Below are 22,625 nucleotides of genomic sequence, written 5' to 3'. Positions count from 1 at the left end.
CACAGTGTGCCATGGTGGGTGTGACTGCCTCCTGTTCTGGGACATGCAGTTGGGGCCCATCTCCCTCTCCTAACAGACCTACCTTCAAGGGCTTTACAGGTATGGTCCGGGTCTGAATTGAGTTAGGAAAAGCTCCTGGGAAGACAAGGCTGGGAGAGGGCTTTCAGAGAGTCTGAAAACCCCATATTCCATCCCCAGAATGGATGGAGAAAAGCAACTCCTGCAGAGTGGTCCTCGGACAATAGTGTGTCCTTCTACCATAGCACGCGCATACACACAATGTGTATTCTTTTAAATGAGGAAAAGCGGGAGGCATGGTGCAAGGCAGGTAGGGGAGCTCTCAGCAGTGACACTGGAGAATAGAGTGTATAGAACATAGTGAGTAAACAGACTGAACCTGCGGAAGACCCTGTGCAGAGCCCCAACCTCAACCAGGACCCTTAGGCAGCTAAGGTGGACAGCTAGGAAGCTGCTGACACGTCCTGAGTGTGCCTGAGCTGGTGTCCCGAGGAACATTACTTTTCCCGATCAGTCTCTTTGTAATCAATCACAAACATTGATTCAAAGGCTTAGGTTTGCAGAAGACAAACAGAGTAGGCTGTGGTGAGTCAGTGAGGCCAGAGGCGGGACAGGGCAGGAATCTCAGTGGCTAGAAGAACTGTCTTAGTGCCCGTGGCTCTAGCACAGTCATGTGAGTCAGATTTGGGTGAGCCCACGGGGTGGGTATGAGCATAGTAAGAAGCTGGGGATGGATAGAGCTGGATGACTGGGTGTGGTCAGAGGATGACTGTGTGTTCTGATGTGATCTGAAGGCTGGATGTGAACATGTCTGAAGGCCAAGCGTTAGGTGTTGGAGACAGGGTGTGGGTGTAACTGTGGCTCTTGATTCTGTAGCTCTAGTCTCTACATATTCCATTCTCAGGCCAGCTAATCTCCAAGGCTGGGAAAGAACTGACAGGATGGGCTGGGCTCTGGAAGACTGGGATGTTTGTTCTGAGATGAACATGAACCTTCCCTCTTTGCCCTGACTCCCGGTCAGGCTCTGAGGGTGGAATCATGGCTCTCGGGACCCTGGGGCCTGGTCATCACATGAGTTTAGAGTCTTGAGCTTTAAGTACTAGAAGCTGACAGCTAGGAGAGAGAAGGTGTCCAGAGGGACATGCGGGATCCAGAAAAGATCCAATGTCCATTGTAGGGAGGGCAGCCATCAGAATGCCCTTTTCTGCCTGGGAGGTAATGGACTCCTGACAGCAACTGTCCCCATGGCTAGCTGAGTAGCTTGGAGCCCAGAGACAGCCCTCTCTCAGTTCTGTGCTGTCCTGTGCTGGATTAAAGTCAAGGCCCACACAGTTCACCCTCTGTTCCTCTTCTCAGCCCAAAGTTACAGGTGGCCTCCAACACTCTGTTTGGCCACCTTCCAAGCCACCATGTTTGCATTCCTATACCCACAGCACACCTCTACACTCTGAGTGTGTCCCCATATGTCACTAGGACTCTGTGGAACATAGAAAAGTTATACCTGCATTATTTGTGCACCCTGAGACCAAGGGTCTCACATGACAGCAGTCAGCACATGCCCTTAGGGTACAACCACAGGACTCTCTTTGCACAGCTTGTCCCCACCTGATAGATGTTGTCTGTTACCAACACCCTCCAGACAGGGATAACCTGTGGACCAGGCCTGAGATTGACACTCAGCAAATCTCTCAGGGTTCTAGGTGGCATCCAGCAGCCACCTCAGGGATGGTATGCCAGTCGGGGGATTTGAAAATCGGATTTGATTCTTCTTAAAACTGTAACCTCTTCCTTCTGCATCAGAAAACACCAGAGCTGGTGGAAAGCTTTGGACAGCAGGTTCAGAGCAGATCTGGTGAGTCAAGGACTGGAGAGGATGCTCTGGGCCCGCCGGAAGAAGGAGAGGTGAGGAGCTGGGGAAAGCCTACTGGGGCATGGCCAAGCTGCCAGAGAGGGGACAGAAGGTGGGAAGGTTTTTCCCAGAAGACAACATGCCTTTGTTCTTGGTCTAGGTTTAAAGGCTGAACACAAGCCTATAGCTCTCAGTAGGAGAGTGTTCTCCTAACATTTATTAGCATTTTAATTACTATATTTATTTTAGCTAATAGCAGGTTTTAATGAGATATAATTAGAAAAAAAATAATTCTTTAGAGTTCTTCAGACTTTATTATTCCCAAAGCCCTTTAACTTCTTGTTACCCTGAACCTTCCAGAAAGTGGAGATGACAAAACTAAGGTGTAGAGAGATCTGGTGCAGAGGCCCAAGACTGCAGCTGGGGTGGGGAGGCTTAGGGCTGTCAAACTCACCCTCCTATAAGTATGTGAGCTCACAGCCTTGCCTCCTCCTCTAGTGCCCGTCTCTTTTGGCTGTGATCTCTGCACACCTAGATCTCAGAGGGAAGGGAGAGGCAGGCCATTTCACATTGCCTTAGACCACAGAGCAAGGGTCTCCTGTGGTTCCAAATAGAGGGGATTAGAAAACTGTCACATTAGGTGGAACATGGACTTAAAAAGTGATATTTTCAGGCTGGGGTAGCCACTCAGTTGGTAAGATACCTGCCATGCCTGCAGGAAGGCGTGAGTTCAGATTCCCCCCTCCAGTAAATGCTGGCATGGTGGCAAAAACCTCTAATACCAATACTGAGGAGGCAGCGACAGGAGGATTGCTGGAGCTCAGAGGCTAGCTAACCTAACCTTGGTGAGCTCCACGTTCAATGAAGGACCCTATCTCAGGGTGACTGTGGACAACACCAGATGTCAACCTCTGCCCTCTACATACATATACACATGTATACACACCCAGAGCAACATGCAGGCATAACACACACACTCACACACAAAGTAACATCCTCTAGTCACACACAAAGAAAGTAACATGGCTGGCTTAAAAAGGATTGTTCTCTGTTTACTTGGAATGGATGGCTGTCCAAGCCCTGCTGGAGTGACGTCCTCCTGGAGTGTCTCAGAGGTGAAGGTCCAGAGACCCCATGCTGTGGATAGTCTGCAGTGAAAAGCATAGAGTCATTGATAATAGATCGGATATCAGAATACAGTACTCAAGAAATAAGAGCAGGATGTCAGGCAATGGAAGCCAACTCACGTCCATACCAGAAACAGCACTGGATAGGCTTAGTTGTAAGGTTTCTTCCCTGCACCCATGCTGTGCTGACGCTATAGAGTGGGTACCAGTCATGAGAGGCCTCGGTCCCAGTCTCCAGCACAGAGCTGTACACCTCAGGGAGGGCCAGTGAGCCTCCCAGGTGATCCTTATTGATAAGACTTTTCATTAAGCTGCTTGGAGCCACGGGGGCACCCTGTGGCTTTAAGGTTACATGGGGCTCTCCGGGAACAGTTATAACAGCAATAGTAGCATCCAGGGTTCTAGGGACAAGACCTACCAAGAGTAGCAGGAGTTCCTAAGCCTGCCACATTCTGTCTCAGATGTACTCTACCAACTTCTCACCATTGTCTGTAGCCTGCTTCCAGGGGGAGGTCTGCAGGGCAGGGTTTTTAAGCGTTTATCAGGCAGCTGTAGTGAAGCTGGAGGGGGACTCTGCTATTTCCATAGAGTAAATATTCCTAGGCAACAAGCTAACACTGTACATTGGGCTCACAAGACTTCTGAACCTTTCACACTACAAGCCAGTGAAGGTGACCAAGCAGCACACCCGACTGGGTTTTATCTGATGAAATTAGACTGAAGTCACAACCAGTGACCAGAGCGGAGGGAAAAAAATGTAAATAGTACTTAGGTCCAGAGAGATGGCTCAGTGGTTAAAAGTGCTTCATGCTTGTGGTGGTTTGAATGAGAACGGCCCCCTAGGCTCATATATTTGAATGTTTAGTCACCAGGGAGTGGCACTATTTGAAAGGATTAGAAGGAATAAGGGGTGTGGCCTTATTGGAAGAAATGTGTCACTGAGGGGTGGACTTTAAGATTTAAAAATTCAAAGCCAGGCCCAGTGCTTCTCTTTCTTCTTCTCTTGGCCTGAGGATTTCCAGGTAGCTTTCAGGCACTGCTCTAGTTCTGCACAGGCCACCAAACTCCTGCCATGATGATAATGGGCCAAACTTTTAAAACTGTAATCAAACCCCTGGTTGAATGCTTTCTTTTATAATGATTGTCTTGGCCATGGTGTCTCTTCACAGCAATGGAGCAGTGACTACAACATTGCTCTTGACAGGACCGGAATTTGGTTCCCAGAACCCACATTGAGCAGTTCACACCTGCCTGTAACTCCAGCTCCGAGGGATCCATCACCATTTCCCAGCCTACATGGGCAGTACACAAACATGGCGTACACAGAAGCGCACAAATAAAAAAATAAGATAATGACACTTATTTGGGGTGTCAGGACCTAAAGAAGGGTTCTCCTGGGGGAAATGTCAGAACACTGAGGCAAGTCAGAATGGCCCCAGAATGCAGACTCTGATCTTTTTTTTCTCTGCAGCATATTGAAGAAGAGATATGTTCCTGTCCAGGAGAGGGTGGTGTTCCCCGGGAAAGGAAGCTGGCCGCACCTGTCCCTAGAGCCCATCGGAGAACTGGCGCCCATCCCCATCACAGGGCTAGACACTATGGACATATTAAACACAGGAGAAAAGATCTTTGTATTCAGAAGCCCAAAGGAGCCTGAGATCTCTTTGCGTGTTCCTCCCAGAAGGAAGAAGAATTTCCTGAATGCCAAGGCAGCCAGCAGGGCCTTGGGCTTGGACTGACCCAAGAGGAAGCACCAAGAAGTGTCTCAAGACAGGCACATCATTCCTCTGGCCCACTGGGTTGGTCTGTCTGTCTGTCTGTATCATACAGCTTGCAGTATACACATGCTTGCAGCATTGACACAGAGCCATACAAATTGGCTCTCTCAGGTCCAGTCTTTTGTGCCACAGGACACCTTCCTTCTCTGTCCATATTACCAAGAGCTAGAGGGGTCCCACCTTACCCCACGTTCCTCACACAGCCTATTGCTGGGATGTGTCCCCACCCAGTTTATGTGAGGAATGTGCAGCTCTCTGTTTTTACGATGTGTGTTACATGCTCTGTTTTTTTTTTTTTCATAAAGGGAACTTTAAAAATTGGTGTGTAATAGTGGGCCTCATTTTTGCTTTATGTGGGGCAGTTTGTGCTTGCTTTCACCAGTGCTTTGGTTCCCTGTGATGGGCTCCTACAGAAAGACCCAGCCCTTCCTACAGAGGCTCAAATGTGCCAGCCCTTGAATTGCCAGTTCAAGGTAGGGGTATTTTTCTCATTTTGCAATGAGGATATTCAGGAGAAGTAGGGCCCCAAAGCTGAGAAATAGTAGAACAAGGGCTCCTGGTCTGTGGTCCAAGCCTTGGTCCATTCTCTGGGTCTCAATCAATGAACGTGTTCAGGGCTCCATCTCTGCAGATATTGAAAAGCCATCTCCAGCCTTCATAGCTTACACAGACCTGTGTGTCCTGATACTCTCATGCTCATGACAGTGGTCAGGCCTTTCATGTCTCTTTGGGGCAAGACGTTAATAAGAAGAGAATCCCATGACCACCAAGGGACAAACAGGCCACTGGTGAAGCTTCTGAAGTGCAGCTGTGCCCCCCACCCAACCCCCATCGTCCACCCCCGCCAGGCTTCCTTTAAGGCTTCGTGCTGATATCCTGGTCACAGGGTTCTATCCTAAGGAGCCAGTCAGCCACTTCACTCCATCAGTAGAGACACAAGGGGGGCGTTTGTATCCCAGAGGGGCTGATGTACCTCATGGATATCCAGTGCGAAAGCATAGACAGAGGAAGAATGACTTTGTCCTTTGTGATATCGCGGTTCAAGAGTATTTGTGGTCTCCCTTGTATCTTTAGGCATCCCAGTGCTGTGGGCCACAGTGCATCTGGGAGCCTGCACCCAGTGATGTGGCATCTGCCCAGTGCTGGAGGGACTGGGAAAGGCTGAGGTACTTCCTTCGTTCTCTGAGGGCCAGAAGCACACCCCAAATCCCCAGCCCTACCACAGCTATTCAAAACAAATTCCAGGCTTCCTACAATCCCACCATCAATATTTCATTATGCACCTCCAAAATCAAAGGGTCCTGTTCGGTTTTTAAATCTTTAGCACAGTGCGCGTCAATGACTGACCTGGGGAAAACAAAATTTTACCAAGAAGAAAATTCAGTTCAAATGTTGAGCTTTAAATAGAACTTTACTAGACGTAATAAAGTATATATCAAATCGCTACTTGAAGTGATGCTTGAGAGGGGAGGGACTATGTGAATCTCTCTCTCTCTCTCTCTCTCTCTCTCTCTCTCTCTCTCTCTGTGTGTGTGTGTGTGTGTGTGTGTGTGTGTGTGTGTGTGTGTACGCACATTCACATCACCTCTCAGAGCAGAAAACCCATGTGTGGATGATACACCATGATTATAAACACCAAGGGCATGGCATTTTCTATATATAGGCCTGCTAATACTGTTGGTCAAAGCAGATAAACAAATGCAGCCATGGGTTAGGGTTAGGGTTAGGGTTAGGGTTAGGGTTAGGGTTAGGGTTAGGGTTAGGGTTAGGGGCACCAGCTTAAGGACCAGGTATAGCTGCCAACACCAGGAAGCTCAGCCCCTTCCATAAAGTTGTATTGAATGTGCACAGAGACCTCACCGTCCTTGAACACACTTAAATTCATGTCTGCATGACTCAGGATGTCTAATGCAATGGAGGTGTGCAAGAATCACTCTTAGACTGCTGTGTAAGAAATAATGACGAGAAAAAAGGCTTGTGCATTCAGTACAAACTCAACTAAAATTATTTTAAAATCCACACTTGACTGAGTTCCTAGATACAGAAATTCAGGCTACAAAGGGTACACTGAAGGTAGAAAAAGAAATGAGATGTGGAGACAGCCAGGCCAGTGGCAGCTTCTGTCAGAAGATTCTCTCAAGGCTAGGACACAGAACAATGGTTTAATGCTTACCTCTCACTTATGAGGTCTTGGTTTCATTTCTTCAGTACAGAGTAACAGAAAAGAGGGGACAAAAGCGAGTCCATCAGTTTTCTATAAGCCTGGTACATGTGTTGCTTTATTTAATGGCCTCATTAACTAAGAAACCCTAGGCCTCAGAGTTCAAAATCAAAGTTTCCTGTTCCTTGCTGGTTCTGGCACCTAAACAATGTGTCTGACCCCAGGCCTTTAATTCCACCTCCTATGGCTTTAATGTCCTTGTCCATCAATTCAAATGTACTGGATGGCAGGGCTTTAAATAAAACTTTATTAGCTATAATGAATTAAATGAATACATACAATGTTGTCCTGTTCCCTGAGGTAACTGAAAACTGTCACCAAGTACACAGTTGAGGACAGCATTTGAAAATTTTTAAGTACTTTAAGTCAGAGTGTCAAGAAGCCCAGAGGCTAAGGGGGATCTTAGGTGACCACTGTCCCCAGACAGACCTGGCCTAGGGCTCTGCATACCTCAGCAACAGGCTCTGGGGCCCTGGATGAGCATCTCCACCCTAACCACTGAGGCTGAAACTGCTCTTCTGAGAGGCTGACAAAATGCCACTTCTGGGTGCCCGCAACCCCCCAATGCCCACGGGACAGCCACCAGTGGCTGCTGCCTGGATAGATACTTGACAGACATAATATAATATATGCATTAGTTTTATCTCTGCTTTCTAGCTCCTTAATTATGCTGATGAATATTTAATGGCACATGAAGCTCGGGTAAACAACAAGAAGAAAAAAAAAAAAGGAGAGCGATGGAATGACCACACTGGGGCCTCCAGTCAGTGTCTGTTCAAGGAAGGAGAAACCGAAGAAGGGAGGAGGAAGGACAACCCACCTCTTAAAGGTTCCTTCACACCCTAACCGCACAAACACAGGGACTAGCATTCGAGACCCAAACTATACCATCTCCAATTTCATTTTCTGATTATGCAAATAACTCTCTCCTTCCAGTTGGGAAACTAGAGAGATACCAGGAGCCTCCCAGGAGCTCCCTGGCTCCTGCTATAAATTTGCCTGTGCTAATTCGAGGGTCAGTTAATACTGTATTCCCGATTGCTCAATTCCTTAGAATTGAGCTTCCTGAGGGTGGGGATTTGAGGTGGATAATGAAATAGAGTTAGTCCTAAATCAAATGAATGCAAGCCTTAGGAAGCCTTGCAGGTGGAGCGCTGGCTCACCCTTTCATGGTAGATCTGGCATTTGACTACTTCCTGGAAGGAGCAGGTAGCAAGACTATGGCTGCTTCTTTCTCTCGAACAACTTCATCACTGGCCACAGTCTTGATTTCCTCATGGCCAGGCAAACCTGTGTGATCCAGCAGCCTCTTCATTGCTTCTCACTTAAACCCCAGTGGTTTCAAAATGTCTCCCTCCTTCTAAGGGCTCTTGAGTTCTGCTGTTGGGCAGACATAGGTTCTAAGTCCCTGGTTTGCACGCCTGATTTCCTGTGACTAGCTGTCATCTCAGCTGTTTGTGTCCCTCATCCTGGCCCTGCAGCCCAGACTCTCCTTGGGTGAGCACAGGGGGCTGTGCAAGGGATAGCTGGACTCTAGCACTGCCTTCAGGCCTCCTGAATAGACAGATACCCTTTGCAATCACTGTACCACTAGTCCTGGGCTTGGGTATGAGTTTCCCCAGAGTACCTGGCAGTCCCAGACCTCTGCACTCAGGCACATGACTGGTCCAGAATGGGCTTCCAGAACATGATCTCATCTGTGTCTTGCCTGCTCCTCTATTCTCCCCAGAACCTGGCCTTCTCCGTTGTTTTTATTGAGAACGTGTCTCTGCCAGCCGTGTGCCATTGTGTACTCTGGATGCTCAGAATTCTCCCAACTCAGACGGAACATTAGACCCTCTAAAGCTGGCCACCATGGGCTTCAGAATTGTGCCATCTGTGGATGAAGAGGTTATTTTTGGAGACAATATCTGCGATCTCTCTCCCTCTGCAGTTGTGTGTGTCATGGAAACTGGAAGCCCCGTGTACTGGATGCTACTGCCTGTGTGAATGAGTTAGTAGTGAGCAGGGAGATGGTAAAGGGGAGATCCTTGTTGGCCTAGGAGTTCACCTACTTCTGCAAGGTGACATCATTGTCACCATTGCTTCCTGTCTTAGGGTTTCTATTCCTGCAAAAAACATCATGACCAAGAAGTAAGTTGGGGAGGAAAGGGTTTGTTCAGCTTACACTTCCACATTGCTGTTCATCACCAGAGGAAATCAGGACAAGAACTCACACAGAGTAGGAACATGGAGGCAGGAGCGGATGCAAAAATCATGGAGGGATGCTGCTTATTGGCTTGCCTCTCCTAGCTTGCTCAGCTTTCTTTTCTTATAGAACCCAGGTCCAACAGCTCAAGAGATGGCACCACCTACAACTGGCTCTCCCTGCTTGATCACTAATTGAGAAAATGCTTTACAGCTGGATCTCATGGAGGCATTTCCTCAAGGGAGGCTCCTTTCTCTGTGATAACTCCAGCTTGTGTCAAACTGACATACAAAACCAGCCAGTACAACTGATCCCTTGTCAACTTGACACACAAACACATCACTATTAAGCCTCAATCCTTACTTTTTTATTCATCTCTAAGATCTAAATAACTTTAAAAGTCCCACAGTCTTTAAACATTCTTACATATTAAAACTTCAATCCCTTTAAAATATCCAATCTCTTTTAATATTTAAAGTCTTTTTATAGTTCAAAGTCCCTTAACTGTGGGCTTCACTAAAATACTTTCTTCTTTCAAGAGGGAAAAATATCAGGGCACAGTCCAATTAAAAGCAAAATAAAACTCTAAATGTCCAATGTTTGGGATCCACTCATGACTTTCTGGGCTCCTCCAAGGGCTTGGGTCACTTCTCCAGCTCTGCCCTTTATAGCACACACCTTGTCATCTAGGCTCCAGATGCCTGTACTCCACTGCTGCTGCTGTTCTTGGTGATCATCTCATGGTACTGGCATCTCCAAAATACTGTTGTCTTCCGCTGCAATGAGGCTTCACCAATAGCCTCTCATAGTCTCTCTTCATGGTGCCAAGCCTCAACTCCTTTGCAATGACCCCTTCAGTCCTGGGCCATCAACTGTACCTGAGGCTGCACCTTCACCAATGGCCTTCCACGGCCTCTCAGTGCCCAGCCTTAGCTGCTCTTCATGACCCCTTCGTGCCTTCAAAATCAGTACCACCCGGGTGACTCTTACACATCACCAAGTCCAGTTGTAGCTTGAGGTATAACCTTGGCTATCTCTAGAACACAGCCTCTTCGTGCTCTCAGAAAACACTTCCCAGAAGATTTCACCTTAGTAATGCTGGTTTCTTCCTAATCACCACTAATTTCTAGCTCCAGCTGACCAGCATCAATAGTCCCAGGAATGCAAAGGTTTCGCTTTAGTAGTTCTGGTATCTTGTTAATCACAGCTGATTCTTCAGCCCCAGCTAACCAAAACCACAGAATCTTCACAGCCCAAATAGTGACATCCCTGATAAGAGTCTTTAATCTTCCTTCTGAAATTTTACAAGCCAGGCCTCCATCTTCTGCACTGTTCTCAACATTATCTTCCAAGCTCCTACAGAACACCCCACAGAGATCTTAACACCCAATGGCTCTTCTATCCCAAAGATCCAAAGTCCTTCCACAGTCCCCACCGAAACATGGTTAGGTTGCCACAGGGAGAGAGCATGATTTGGTTCCTGACTGGTTGCCCCCAAATACACATGTGTTTGAATGTTGGACCATAGGGAGTAGCACTATTAGGAGGGGTGGCCTTGTTGGAATAGGTGTGGCCTTGTTAGACTAGGAGTGTCAATGTGGAGGTGGGGCTTTGAGGTCTTAATTCTCAAGTTATGCCTTGTGTGAAACACATCCAGTTCCCTTCTGCTGCCTGCATTTCAAGATGTAGAACTCTCAGCTCCTTCTCCAGCACCATGTCTGCCTGCACACTGCCATGCTTCCAGCCACAATGATAATACATTGAACCTCTGACACTCTAAGCCAGCCCCATTGAAATGTTTTCCTTATTTCCTAAGACACTGACAATGTGATAAGTTAAGATTGATTCCTCAAAGTACTTCTAAGCCAAAGAACCAAGACACATCCTCTTCCCATAGCCTACCTTGCAAAGATAAGCAGCTCTCATAGGCCCTGCTTCATACTTCCTGGGTGCATATATGCATACACACACATGGGCACATATACATACATACATACATACATACATGCTTTCATGCATATGTGCATGTACACATGCACATATACAAACACACACACACACACACACACACACACACACACACACACCTGTCCTACCTGGCCAACTTCTCCAAGGCTTCTTCTTTGGCCTTCAGACCATACTCTCTCTCTGCTCCTGTGGCCCCTGCATGTCATGGTTCACAGTGGTGGCCTGCATGGGTCAGTGTGTCCTACCAACATCGTAGTCATCTTTAGGCTGCTATCACAAAGTACCACAGACTGAGTGGGTCATAAGCATATATCTTTCACTACTTTTGAGCCTGAAGTCTGGGGCCGAATGCCAGCATGGTGGAGATCCAGTGAGGGTCTCTGAGGCTGCCTACTGCTGGCTCCTCAAAACAGCACTACAAACTGGCTGGCAAGTGTTCGGATCTGAAGCCTGCGGGAGCAGTCATGATCACACATGAGCAGAGGTATATCATGACTTTGCTTTTCTGAAAGTGAATTTAAAATGTTGGCATTATGTCTTCCTTAAATATTCTATTAAACTCCCCAATGATTTTAGGGTCAGTTGTTGACTTTATTGAGTGGGTTCTAGCTAAATATTTAATTTCTTTGATACACATATAGAATTCATCTGTTTCTCCTTGAATAACCATTGGTGGTTTGCGTCCTTCAGGGAATTTGCTCGTTTAATATAAGCTGCTGAATTTATTGGGGTAAAATATTTCCTTGTCATCCTTTTCATTTCTGTAGGATCTGTAATTATGTCACCACTCAGTATGGGCTCCTCCTTCCCCCTTGTTCTTCCTCCCCTCTCTTCTCTATTCCCTCAGTTTCTCCCTTGCTTCCTTTTCTCTTCCCCACTTTCCTCCTAAGTAATCAGGTTCCTTAGGAATCTGCTGAACTGACTGTTTTTCATGTTAATTTGACACAAGTTGGAGTCATTTGGGAAGAAGGAACCTCAATTGAGAAAATGCTCCCATCAAACTGGCTGTGGTCAAGCCTGTAGTGCTTTTTTTCTTGATTGACGGTTGATGTGGGAGGGACTAGCTCAGTAGACATGGTTTCATCCTTGGGTAGGTGGTCCTGGTAATGCTAAGAAAGGAGATTGAGGAAGCCATGGAGAGCCAGGCTGAGGGCAATGTTTCTTCATGGCTTCTGCTCTAGTTCTGCCTACTTCCTTTGACACGATATTATGATGTACAAGCACAGACTGAAATAAGCTCTCTCCTCCACAAGTTGCTTTTGGTCACAGGCTTTATCACAGCAACAGAAACCAAAATTAAGACACTGAGTAAAGGTTTGTTCATTGTATTGATTTTTTTTCCAAAGAGTCTATGGGTTGGTTTTTTATTGGTTTTGTTGATTGTTTCTTCTGCCTCTCCTTTTCCATTTCATTAACTTCTGCTCTTGTGATCATTATTTCCTTCCCTCAGTGAAGTATGACTTTGCTCTACTGATTTTTAATTTTCTATGGAGGCCCCAAAGCCAAAGATTTGGGAACTTTGTTCTTTTCAATATAGATGTTAAGTGCTGTGAGTTTTTTCTCTAGAGTGTGCTCAATGATATCTAGCACAATTCACAAATACATATGTGTGTTTGTGAGTGTGTGTGTGTGTGTGTGTGTGTATATGCGTGTACCCAAAGACACACATGTACTCACCAACCATGCTACCCTGAGGGACTCCTTACGAAACAACAAATGTTAACAATGTCAATTTTGGGTGGAATTTCAAAATTTTTATCCTTTTCATTTTGCACCAAAAATCCTGTTATTCTTTGATTGACTGTTAACAACCTCAGTCTGTCTAGGGACAGATGATGTCATGTTTCTCTTTAGCATTGCTAGAATGTGTTCTAGGGCACTGTTTAGAGCTTGGGAATGCTTTCCTTTGTTGAGTTCACTTTAACAGATTTCTTCCGTGGAGTGAAACAGTGTTCAGTGGGCTGCCAATCATCCCCAACCATTAATCCAAGGTCTACCCGAGTCCTCTGTGGTCCTGAAGGACAGGGGATTCCTAGCATGGAGGGGTATGGTCCCCCAGGCTTGTGCAAGCACTGATCTCCAGGCTCGCTGGAGTTCTTTCTGGATGTCTTGCCCTCATGCAGTTTCTCCATTGTGATTTCTCACAGCTCTCTGCTGAATATTGAAGTTTCCTCACTATGCCGTTTCTGGCTACCCAGTGCTCCATTAGATCTGACTAGATCTCTTCCTTACAGAAGTATTAGGTGAGTCTCCTAGGGAACTGCCTTCTGTGGGGAAGCCCTTGAAATCTTTCTCAGGTCCCAAGTCCTTCAGACTTCTGTGGCTGACAAAGTCTTAGTTGTAAACTGAAACAGCACGGAGTGAGTTGCCTTCTGCGCAGCTTTGGAAGCTGGTTTTCTACTGCAGCAACTCCTTGAGTTTGGGTTACGTGGATAGGAAGTTGGTATGGACACATAGACCTCAAAAGTAAAGGGATTTTTAAAGGGTTCATCGATTGCCCCTATCCCATCCCCACAGGGACACCAGACATCCTGTGGAAGTTCTGAAATATATAATTCCAATCAGTAGTTTTCATCTGAGGAGACAGGCTGTCATATGCATGAACCCTTGAGAGCATTCTTAATTAACAACCTCTCAGCTTGCTGTATAAACATTTGTTGAGCACCTACTGTGTGTCTGGCCCCAGCTCAAGCTGTGTTCTACAGCACAGTGGGGCTGAGAAGGAGACTCACTCCTCTAGGGGGCTCTATGTGGGTACTGAACATTGTTAAAGTTACTGCTAGGACCTAGGTCAGGCCAGTAGTAAAATGTTTTTTTTTTAGTTCTTATTGTGTTTCTTCTCATTTTCATAAGCAAAGATGTTAGAGAAGAGGGTGATTTTGCTCTCCAATTAGCAGACAGTTTGGCTCTCTCTCCTTCACTGCTCTGGCTGCTTTGAGCAAAAGGATTTTCAGTGAAGCCACCAGCCAGATGACCATTACACCAACTAGTACCTTGGTATATATAAATTATACCCTTATACATGTCACCCTGAACACTGGACAGACACCTTGGGGACTCTACATCATAGCCTTACTATACTTTCCTGCAGATATTCCTACCCAGGCCAGAAGGGGAGCACTTTCCTCATGACCTAGCAGAGCAGCTGCTGTGATTGGCACAGATACAAATCTTCATTTGTATGAAAGGTTTTCTGTTCAGGAAGTAAATGCTCTTTTTCTGGCTGTGCAGCAGGCTGTGCAGCTCACCCAGCCATGCTGCTGCACTGCCTCCCCTAGTGCTGCTGTACGAGGCCCAATACTGCTGCTTTGTTTATATTCCTCACTTTATATTGCATTTCACCTCCCTTGCCTCCCACACCCTCTCCCTATCTCACCTCCCTTCTCCCCAGATCCTCCCCACCTTCAACTTCCCTTCACAAAGGAGTAGACCTCCTAGAGACCTAACGCCACATAACAAGCTACAGTAATACCAGGCATATACCATCACGTCAAGGCTGGACAAGACATCCCAGTAGGAGGAAAAGAGTCCCACATGTAGGCAAAAGAGTCAGAGACAGCCCCCATTCTCATTGTTAGGATTCCCACAAGAACACCAAGCTACTCAGCCATAACATATATGCAGAGGTCCTAGGTCCGACTCCTATAGGCTCCCTGATCTCTGTGAGCCACCATGTATCCTAATCAATTGATTCTTTAGGCTATGTCCTAATGGTATGTCCCTGAGCCCTCTGGCTTCTCCAATCCTTTCTGCCCCTCCTCTACAGGACTCCCCAGTTCTGTCTAATGTTTGCTGTGATACCCATCAACTACACAATGAAGTTTCTGGTCTGTTTTCCTGCCTGCAGAGTGTGCTGGGACCAAAGACTTCTTTTGAGTGTCCCTTTATTGCCTATTTTTAGTAGAAGTGATTGAGGTGACCACACGGAGAAGCCGCGGCAGCAGAGACAGCTGATCTATGATGGAATGGCACGCTGAGCCACAGAAGAGATAAAGCAGCTAGCTGCCTGTGTGGTCCTGAAGAACAGCCAGTGGGTGGAGCCACAGAGAGGGTAGCCATTGGATTCATGCAGTCCTGGAAAGAAGCAAGTGAAGCTAGGACTCCCCAGTTCTGTCTAATGCAAAAGTAAGGAAGCAGATGTTATACTGACAGCTGCAAAAAGAGGTGGGCCTGAATACCAGAGGCCATCACCACCACCACCATCACCACCACCACCACCACCACCACTACCACCACCACCATCATCATCATCATCATCATCATCATCATCATCATCATCATCATCATATCATCATCATCATATCATCATTATCACCACCAGCAGCAGCAGCAGCAGCAGCAGCAGCAGCAGCAGCAGCAGCAGCAGCAACAGCAGCAGCAGCAGCATGGAGGCAGCTACCTCCCGTGTTATGACCATTGTGAAGCAGCCACAGCAGCATAAGGCCACTGATTAGTCTGAAAGTGTAACAGGATAGGAAATGAGAGGAGTGGTGATGTTATGGGTCTTGTGTTGCTCAGAGACTCACCATGACCATGAATAATAAGAGCAGTCCTTTTACGTAGGTACTGGCATCCATGGTGGGGCCAGTACTGTACCTGAGAGCGTGCCCAGGTCTTATAAAGGCAAAGCCCACAGGAGTACATGTATTCTGCCTACATATAGGCAGGGTCTTTTGTCTTGCAGTTGTTCTAGTCATATTTCTGAGCAAAGTAAGCAAGTTTGATCACAAAAGCAGAGAGAGCAGTTAGTTTTATGAGCTACTATCTTGCTAGAATGCAGATTTTACAAGATCAGTCGATTTCGGGATAGTTTCCAATGTCTGGGGAGAAAGGGAAGTGGACTGACAGGGTACAGCCTCCACGAGTGAGCGGCTTATGTTCCTTTGCTTTTATGTCTCTCAAGCATATTAAAGCTAGACTTTAAATGCAATGCTAACTATCACAGGGGAGGTAGGGAGGAGATGAGGCAGGGTTCTGGGTTGAGGTTGTGAAAAGTCAGCGGAGACTGGGAGAATTTTAGGAAGCTGTCAAGTCTTCAGGGTCAATGGACCCAGCCACTGCAGGCCCGAATGCTTTAATACTGGCCATTGGCAAGTGCCAAGGGAGCTCAAAACCCAGCCCCCCACAGATCTGTAATTCATCAGGGTTCCACTACCTGTGTTCTGCAGGAGAACCATGACACTGGGGGGCTCCACTTGCTGCTGCTACTGTTGGCTGTGGCCAGATGCCTAGGGAGACAAAAGTTGCCCAGGACCCACACATGCAGAGCTCTGCGCTCCCCTACCCAATGGCTACCCTACCTGGTAACAAGGAGAGAGCTGCATGGGGCTCCAACACAAAGAGTACCTGTTGAAACGTATGGAGTAGCTGCCTTCTGCATCATATACTGCGTACACAGGCTGAGTGGCCATGCTGTACTTGCACACGGTCATCATTACAAATCATTACAAACAACTAAGTTAAAAGCTAAGCATTTGTTCTCAGCCCTGAAGGAGCTTCCAGTCCACAGGGGACTCCAGTTCATAGTCCATATTGACCCACTGTACAATGTGATAAGTCTCGGAGACAGAAGTGATAGCTCTTTCTTCATTGCCCCAGTGCCAAGCTATCAGGACAGTGGGTGTGGCAGGTTGAGGAGAGTGTATCTTTCAAGGCTACATTGGTTAATGCATGTTTCTGAAGTGGATAGTCACAGCAGGTTGTCCCTGCTTTACCCCCTGCGTTTTGGGGACCTGTGTGACTGGCCCTAGGCATACTGGTCTCAGAAAGGCTTGTCAGGGAGGAGGCAGAGGAAGCTAGTGATCATGCTCAGAAATGTCTGTCCGGGAGGCAGATGGGAAATCTCTGGCCTCTGTGGGAGTTCTGCAAATGGGGAGGGCATTTCTGTTTGCACAGACAGAAGTTACAGCAACTTTCAGTGCAGCTTAGTTTGTGAGTCTCTAACTGGAAAATGAGCCTGGATGGGAACGTGACGGCCAACCCATTAATGGCAGCAGTTACAGGGCCATGGCATCTTCTATACCAACAGCACTGACAGCGACATGAAGTAGTGACACTTAAGGACAGCAACAGTGGTGGCAGCAGCAGCAGAGCAGTGGCCACAGGAGCAGCCACTGAGAGTGGGGGGGACCACAGACACAGGGGCAGAAAACACATCAACAGTGACAGAACTGCACCAGTTACAGGGGTAACTGTTTTGAAGCAAAACAGTAACAACAACCCCCCAAAACAGTGCCCCATGCACCATCCTTTTCCTAGTGGTTTCCCCCAATCAGTGACCCCCAGCAGTATCAGAAGCCTCCAGCAGCAGTCTGCATCCCAGCATGCCCCCTCCACTGCTAGTACCATTCCACAGCCATATCTATGACGATTTCCTTTCCCTGGGCTCAGGCTTAAATGCCTTCACCTTTCATTATCTCGGCTGCTTCTGCTCTGATATAACTCCATGACCAAAAGCTGCTTATAGGAGAAATAATTACTTCTGACTTATGGTTCAAACCACCATACCTCCCAAGACCTGTCTGAAAAAAAAATGGAGAGATTGGACGAATTTATACTCATAAGGTGTTCATAATTTGATAGAAGAGAACTCAGAAAAGTTAGAAACCTATTTAGTTAAGGTTCCTGTGACTAATAAAGCACCGACCAGAAGCAATTTGCAGAATAAAGAGCATATTTGACTTATAGGCTACAGTCTGTCATGAAGGGAAGCCAGAGGGCAAGCTCAAGGCAGCAATCTTGAGCAGGAAGCATGGAGCTGTAAGGTCACTCACTGTTATGACTTGCTCAAATTCCCTTCTTATACAACGTAGAACCAGTACCCCAAGGATGTCACTGCCCATGGTGGGCTGGGCCCTCTCACACCAGTCGCTAATCAAGAAAGTACCCCCATAGAACCTGCCTCCAGGCCATTCTGGTGGGGACATTTTCTCAGTTGAGGTACTCTACCCAGATGACTCCAGCATGTGTCAAGTTGACAAACCGCCAAGCAGCACGGGGTTCTAACCCAGGCCTTTTGATTCTCTGCATATTCCTAGGAAAGCCCTTCAACTTCCCTGCATCTCAAGTGTCTTAATCTTGCAACGACAGAGTATTATAATTTCCACATCTGTCCCCAAGGGCTTTGAGGTGAGACCATGATGAGCTATTCACAGGCTCTGATGGGGTCACCTGGGTGGAAGAATGTCTTGTTAGCTCACACTCAGGGAACTACCTGAAGGGTGAGGTCTATGTTTTGTCTCCCAGCATCACCACCCCAATTCTCCTCCCTCATCTTGTGGCTGCTCTCAGTCAGGAGCCATCAGCAAAGCTGGGAAATGCGAGAAAAGGGGCCTTTCATCCCGTGAGCTTGTCATCTTCAGCTTCTCACTGATGTCAGGCTGTTTCCTCAGGGGAGATAAAAAGAAAACAATAAAAGAAACCCTTCACAAGTATAGGAAGGCTCAAAGCACTGCTCCTTGTTGTAACCCAGTCTCAGAAAGATAGAAGGGAAGGAGGGGCCTACTTGGGTCTGTGGGCTTAGTATGTTTGTAGATCTGGCAAGGCTCCAAAGGCAATCCCAGTACCTGCTGTCCATATACCACTCTGTGTTGACACTTGTGGCTCTGGATGAAGATGGCGTCCAGTGTTTGAGAAGCAGAATACTGGAACATTTCATGACTACCATAGCACTTTATGCTGCTGCATAGAACACAGTGACATGGAGTGGGCAGGTTGTAAGAGATAGAGATTTACTTTGGTTCCTGGTTCTGGAGGTCTTGGGTCAAAGGCAAACAACTGACAATGGCTTTCATGGTGGCACAATTCATCCATGGTAGGTCAGTCCTTCCAACATAGCTGAGGCTTGGGACTTGTTACATAGCCCAGACTGGCCTCAAATTTGACATTCTTATGTCTCAGACTTCCAAGGACCTGTCTGTCCTCCCCTTTCTCCTTAATGTCTATAGGTCTTTATCCTGTACGTATATCTATGCATCATGTATATTCCTAGTGCCTGCAGAAGTCAGAAGGGGCCATCAGATCCCCTAGAACTGAAGTTACAAGTGGTTGTAAGCCACCATGTGGGTGTTGGGAATCAAACCCAGATCTTCTGAAAGAGCAGCCAGTGCTCTTAACTGCTGAGCTCTCTCTCCATTGCCCCATTCTCTTCTAAAAAGCTATCAATACTCACTCACAAGACCCACCCTAATGACTACATTAATCCTGATCACCTCCCAGAGGCTGCACCCCTAAACACCACAAGGCTAAGTTTTCTCCCTCTACATACCTCACCATGGGATCCAATTTAAAAAATACTCAGCATGTGTACTGGGTGGTGCTGATGCTAAGGTCCTATTCTCCAATGGGTTCTTGATCTGTCAGTAAATAAAGCTGGGTGGGGGAGGCAATTGTTGGGCTAAAGGTAAAGGTAGAAAAAGGCAGATACAAGGAAGGAGAGGAAGAGTTTTGCCATGCCTTGGAGGGAGAAGCAGCAGCGGCCATGTGAGGTCTCAGGAGGAGCTGGGGCCTGTGGTCACTACTACGGGTCAGCAATGTTTGGCAGGGGCTGGGTGGAACTAGCCATTGGACAGGTGGGAGGAGCAGAGATAAAAATATTATTAAGGGAGCACTTTTCCAGGTGGGAAATAGTAGTGCCCAGAAATTGTGTCCTAAGGTAAGTTGAAGAAAAACAAACTGTGTGTGTCTTCTGTCCAAGGATTCAAGGGAAGTTAGGAGGGGTCTGGTAACATGGTCACCTTCTGGAGCTAATGGTGGGTAGAGTGTAAAACTACACACTACATTTACACAGTGATGAGGCAAGTGTGGAGCATGGCAGAAGTGACCCATTTCAACAACAGCACGTGTCTGACCACAGGTAGCGCTGCACTCCTTCTGCAAGGACTCCAGGAAGGCTCGTGAGTGAGAATATGATCTATTCTCCTTCGTGGACTTTATGATGTTAAGATGGTTAGGGTTGTTTCCCAATGTCCTTTTACTAGCATTACACCATTGGCCCTTTCCCAATTAGTCATATTCTCCTAGAGCTTGAACTAGGAGTTCTGTGCAAACAATTGATTTGAGAAGTGTTCCCAAAAAGAGCCAGCAGGGAGTGTGAGAACATGTTGGGAAAGATGCTTAACAGGTGTGTGACAGCAGGTGCTGGCCAGACCCCTGTGAGCAGGTAGGTGTGTGATAGCAGGGGCTGCAGTTTCCCTGAACAGGTATGAGACATCAGGTGCTGGCTGGTACCCTGTAAGCAGGTATGTGACAGGTACTGCCCAGTCTCCCTGAACAGGTATGTGACAGTAGGTGCTGGCCAGTCTCCTCTGAGCAGGTGTGTGACAGCAGGTGTTGGTCTGTTCCCTGTGAGCAGGGGTGTAACAGCAGGTGCTGGCCAGTCTCCCTGAACAGGTATGTGACAGCAGGTGTTGGCCAGTCCCTGTGAGCAAGTTGGTGCTAGCAGGTGCTATGCAGTCAGTCTCCTTGAACAGGTGTGGGACAGCAGGTGTTGTCCAGTCTCCTCTGGTCTTGAGGCATACATAAGTCCAGCTTTGTGTCACTGAGAGAGTGTTAGGGTATTCTACTTCCATACTGCTCAGCTTTTGGCCATCGGTGTGTACGAAGGTGGCAGCTGAGGCAGGAAGCTGCTATACTGGACCAGTGTCATGTGACTAATTGATCATTTTAAAGGCTCCCCCATGACCATGATCAAAGATAAGCAGTGGTATTAGGCGTGACCAAACACCTGACCGAAGTAACTTAGAGGAAGATTTAGCTCACAGATTTAGGGTACAGTCTCTCATGGCAGGGCAGGCATGGTGATCAGACCATAAGGATACTGGTCAGATTTTATCCAGCTAGGAAACAGATGAGCGCTGCTGCTCGGCTCACTCTCTTGTTTTCTTTCCTTTTTTTAAGTCCAAGATCCTAGCACAAGGGGTGGTGTTGCCTGCATTCAGCACGAGCTGTCCATCTTCAGTTAAACCAATCTGGAACCCGCCTTACAGACATGCTCAGAGGGGTGTCTCCTAGGTGATCCTAAGGCCAGTTGGGCTGACAAGGAAGCAGAGCCACTGCAGTGGTCCTGGATGGGGGATGGGAGAGGACATGGAGAAAGTTCCCTTAGTTTCACACCCCTGTCCAGGTGTGCTTTGACAACTATGTGTAAGTACATGATCTTGGGCATCATTTACTCCTTCCTTTGAAGCAGGACAGTGTAGCCCATGTGTGCTACAGGTTGTCCCTTTCCATCCCCTGTTTCCTTAGTCCTCTTGACTTGATGTCACCTGTGGTTTGACATCAGGGAGGCTGACTATAAAGAGAAAACTATCTACATTTCAAGTCCTTGGGGTTCTCAGGCTACTTCCAAGGCCCTTTGCACCTATTTTTGAGCTTGCCTTGCCATGTGTACTCAATTCTTTAAAGAAGGGTCTTTTATCATATTAATTCCAGTGTCTCCAAATTTAAGTCCGCCCCAAGAACTTCATTGTGTTGATAAATTCTCCTCATAAGAAAGAATGGTCATGGCCAAAGGTGGGAACAATCTTTCCGCCTTCCATTGAACCATTGAAGTGGTTTCCAAAATTCCTTGGTGAGAACAGGTGACTGGCACTTTGCCATTCTATTTTTTTTCTATTCTTTTTTTTTTTTTTTTTTTTTTTTTTTTTTTTTTTTTGGAGCTGGGGGCCGAACCCAGGGCCTTGCACTTGCTAGGCAAGCGCTCTACCACTGAGTCAAATCCCCAACCACTTTGCCATTCTATTAATCTTTTTCTTTTCTGTTTTTCATTCTTTTTTAATCATCCAATAGCATATTAGACATTTAAAATTAGTATATGTAGCCACTTTAAAAAATCTTCACTGTCATGAACATAAACTGAAATCAACAACCTACAGTTTCCTTTGAGTCTTTCATGCTCCAACTGTGAATGCTTAAGAGTTAAATAATACCAAATGTGTAGGCTTCAAAAACCATCTTAAGTCAGAACGCTCACTAGTTTTAGCTAAAATATACAGGGACACTGGCAAGTGATCACATACAATGATGCAAAGTACATATTTTTGAAAAACAAACTTTAGTGGAATAAATCTGAATGGTCCTCTGGAAAGGCATCAGTTTAAGATATCAGCCAATTTGTTTCTGCCTCCTTCAAGAGCCATGGTATAAGGTCTAAATACCTTTATCTTTCCCTAAGCTGAGAGCTTCCTGCTGCATAAGTAACTGTTAGGAAGAAAGACGACTTAGGTGAGATGCATTTATTCATCAGAGCTGCTTTCTCAGTTGTCTAGGATCTCAGCTGCTTCGTGGAATTATGGGAAATGTTCGTGCATACAGATATTGCCTTAGCTGTCTTAAATCACCCCATACAATGATACATTATCAATCCTTAGTAAAGCCTTTTTTAAAAAAAAATAAAGTTGAAATGGATTAAAGGAGACAAGTACAACTATCAATCCAATTCTTAATTATGAAACTCTACAGAACTTACATTTCTTTC

At 46.6% G+C, this 22,625-nt stretch overlaps 1 protein-coding gene across 3 annotated transcripts in view; it reads left to right on the top strand.

Moving 5' to 3' along the window:
- The window catches only part of Evc2 (EvC ciliary complex subunit 2), an 87,977-nt gene extending 81,761 nt beyond the window's left edge, over positions 1-6,216 (top strand). For 2 of the 3 annotated variants that reach the window (XM_087582548.1, XM_087582549.1), the window contains 2 exons: positions 1,819-1,920; positions 4,466-6,216. In XM_087582548.1, coding sequence (XP_087438674.1) covers positions 1,819-1,920; positions 4,466-4,733 — 370 coding nt within the window. In that variant the 3' untranslated portion in view covers positions 4,734-6,216. 3 annotated transcript variants of the gene reach the window in all.
- The last annotated feature ends 16,409 nt before the right edge of the window (positions 6,217-22,625 follow it).

This window comes from Rattus norvegicus, chromosome 14, assembly GCF_021556685.1.
Source record: "Rattus norvegicus strain SHRSP/BbbUtx chromosome 14, alternate assembly SHRSP_T2T, whole genome shotgun sequence".
Taxonomy (NCBI): domain Eukaryota; kingdom Metazoa; phylum Chordata; class Mammalia; order Rodentia; family Muridae; genus Rattus; species Rattus norvegicus.
The sequence above is the reverse complement of the archived record's forward strand: the minus strand, read 5'-3'. Positions and strand labels throughout refer to the sequence as shown.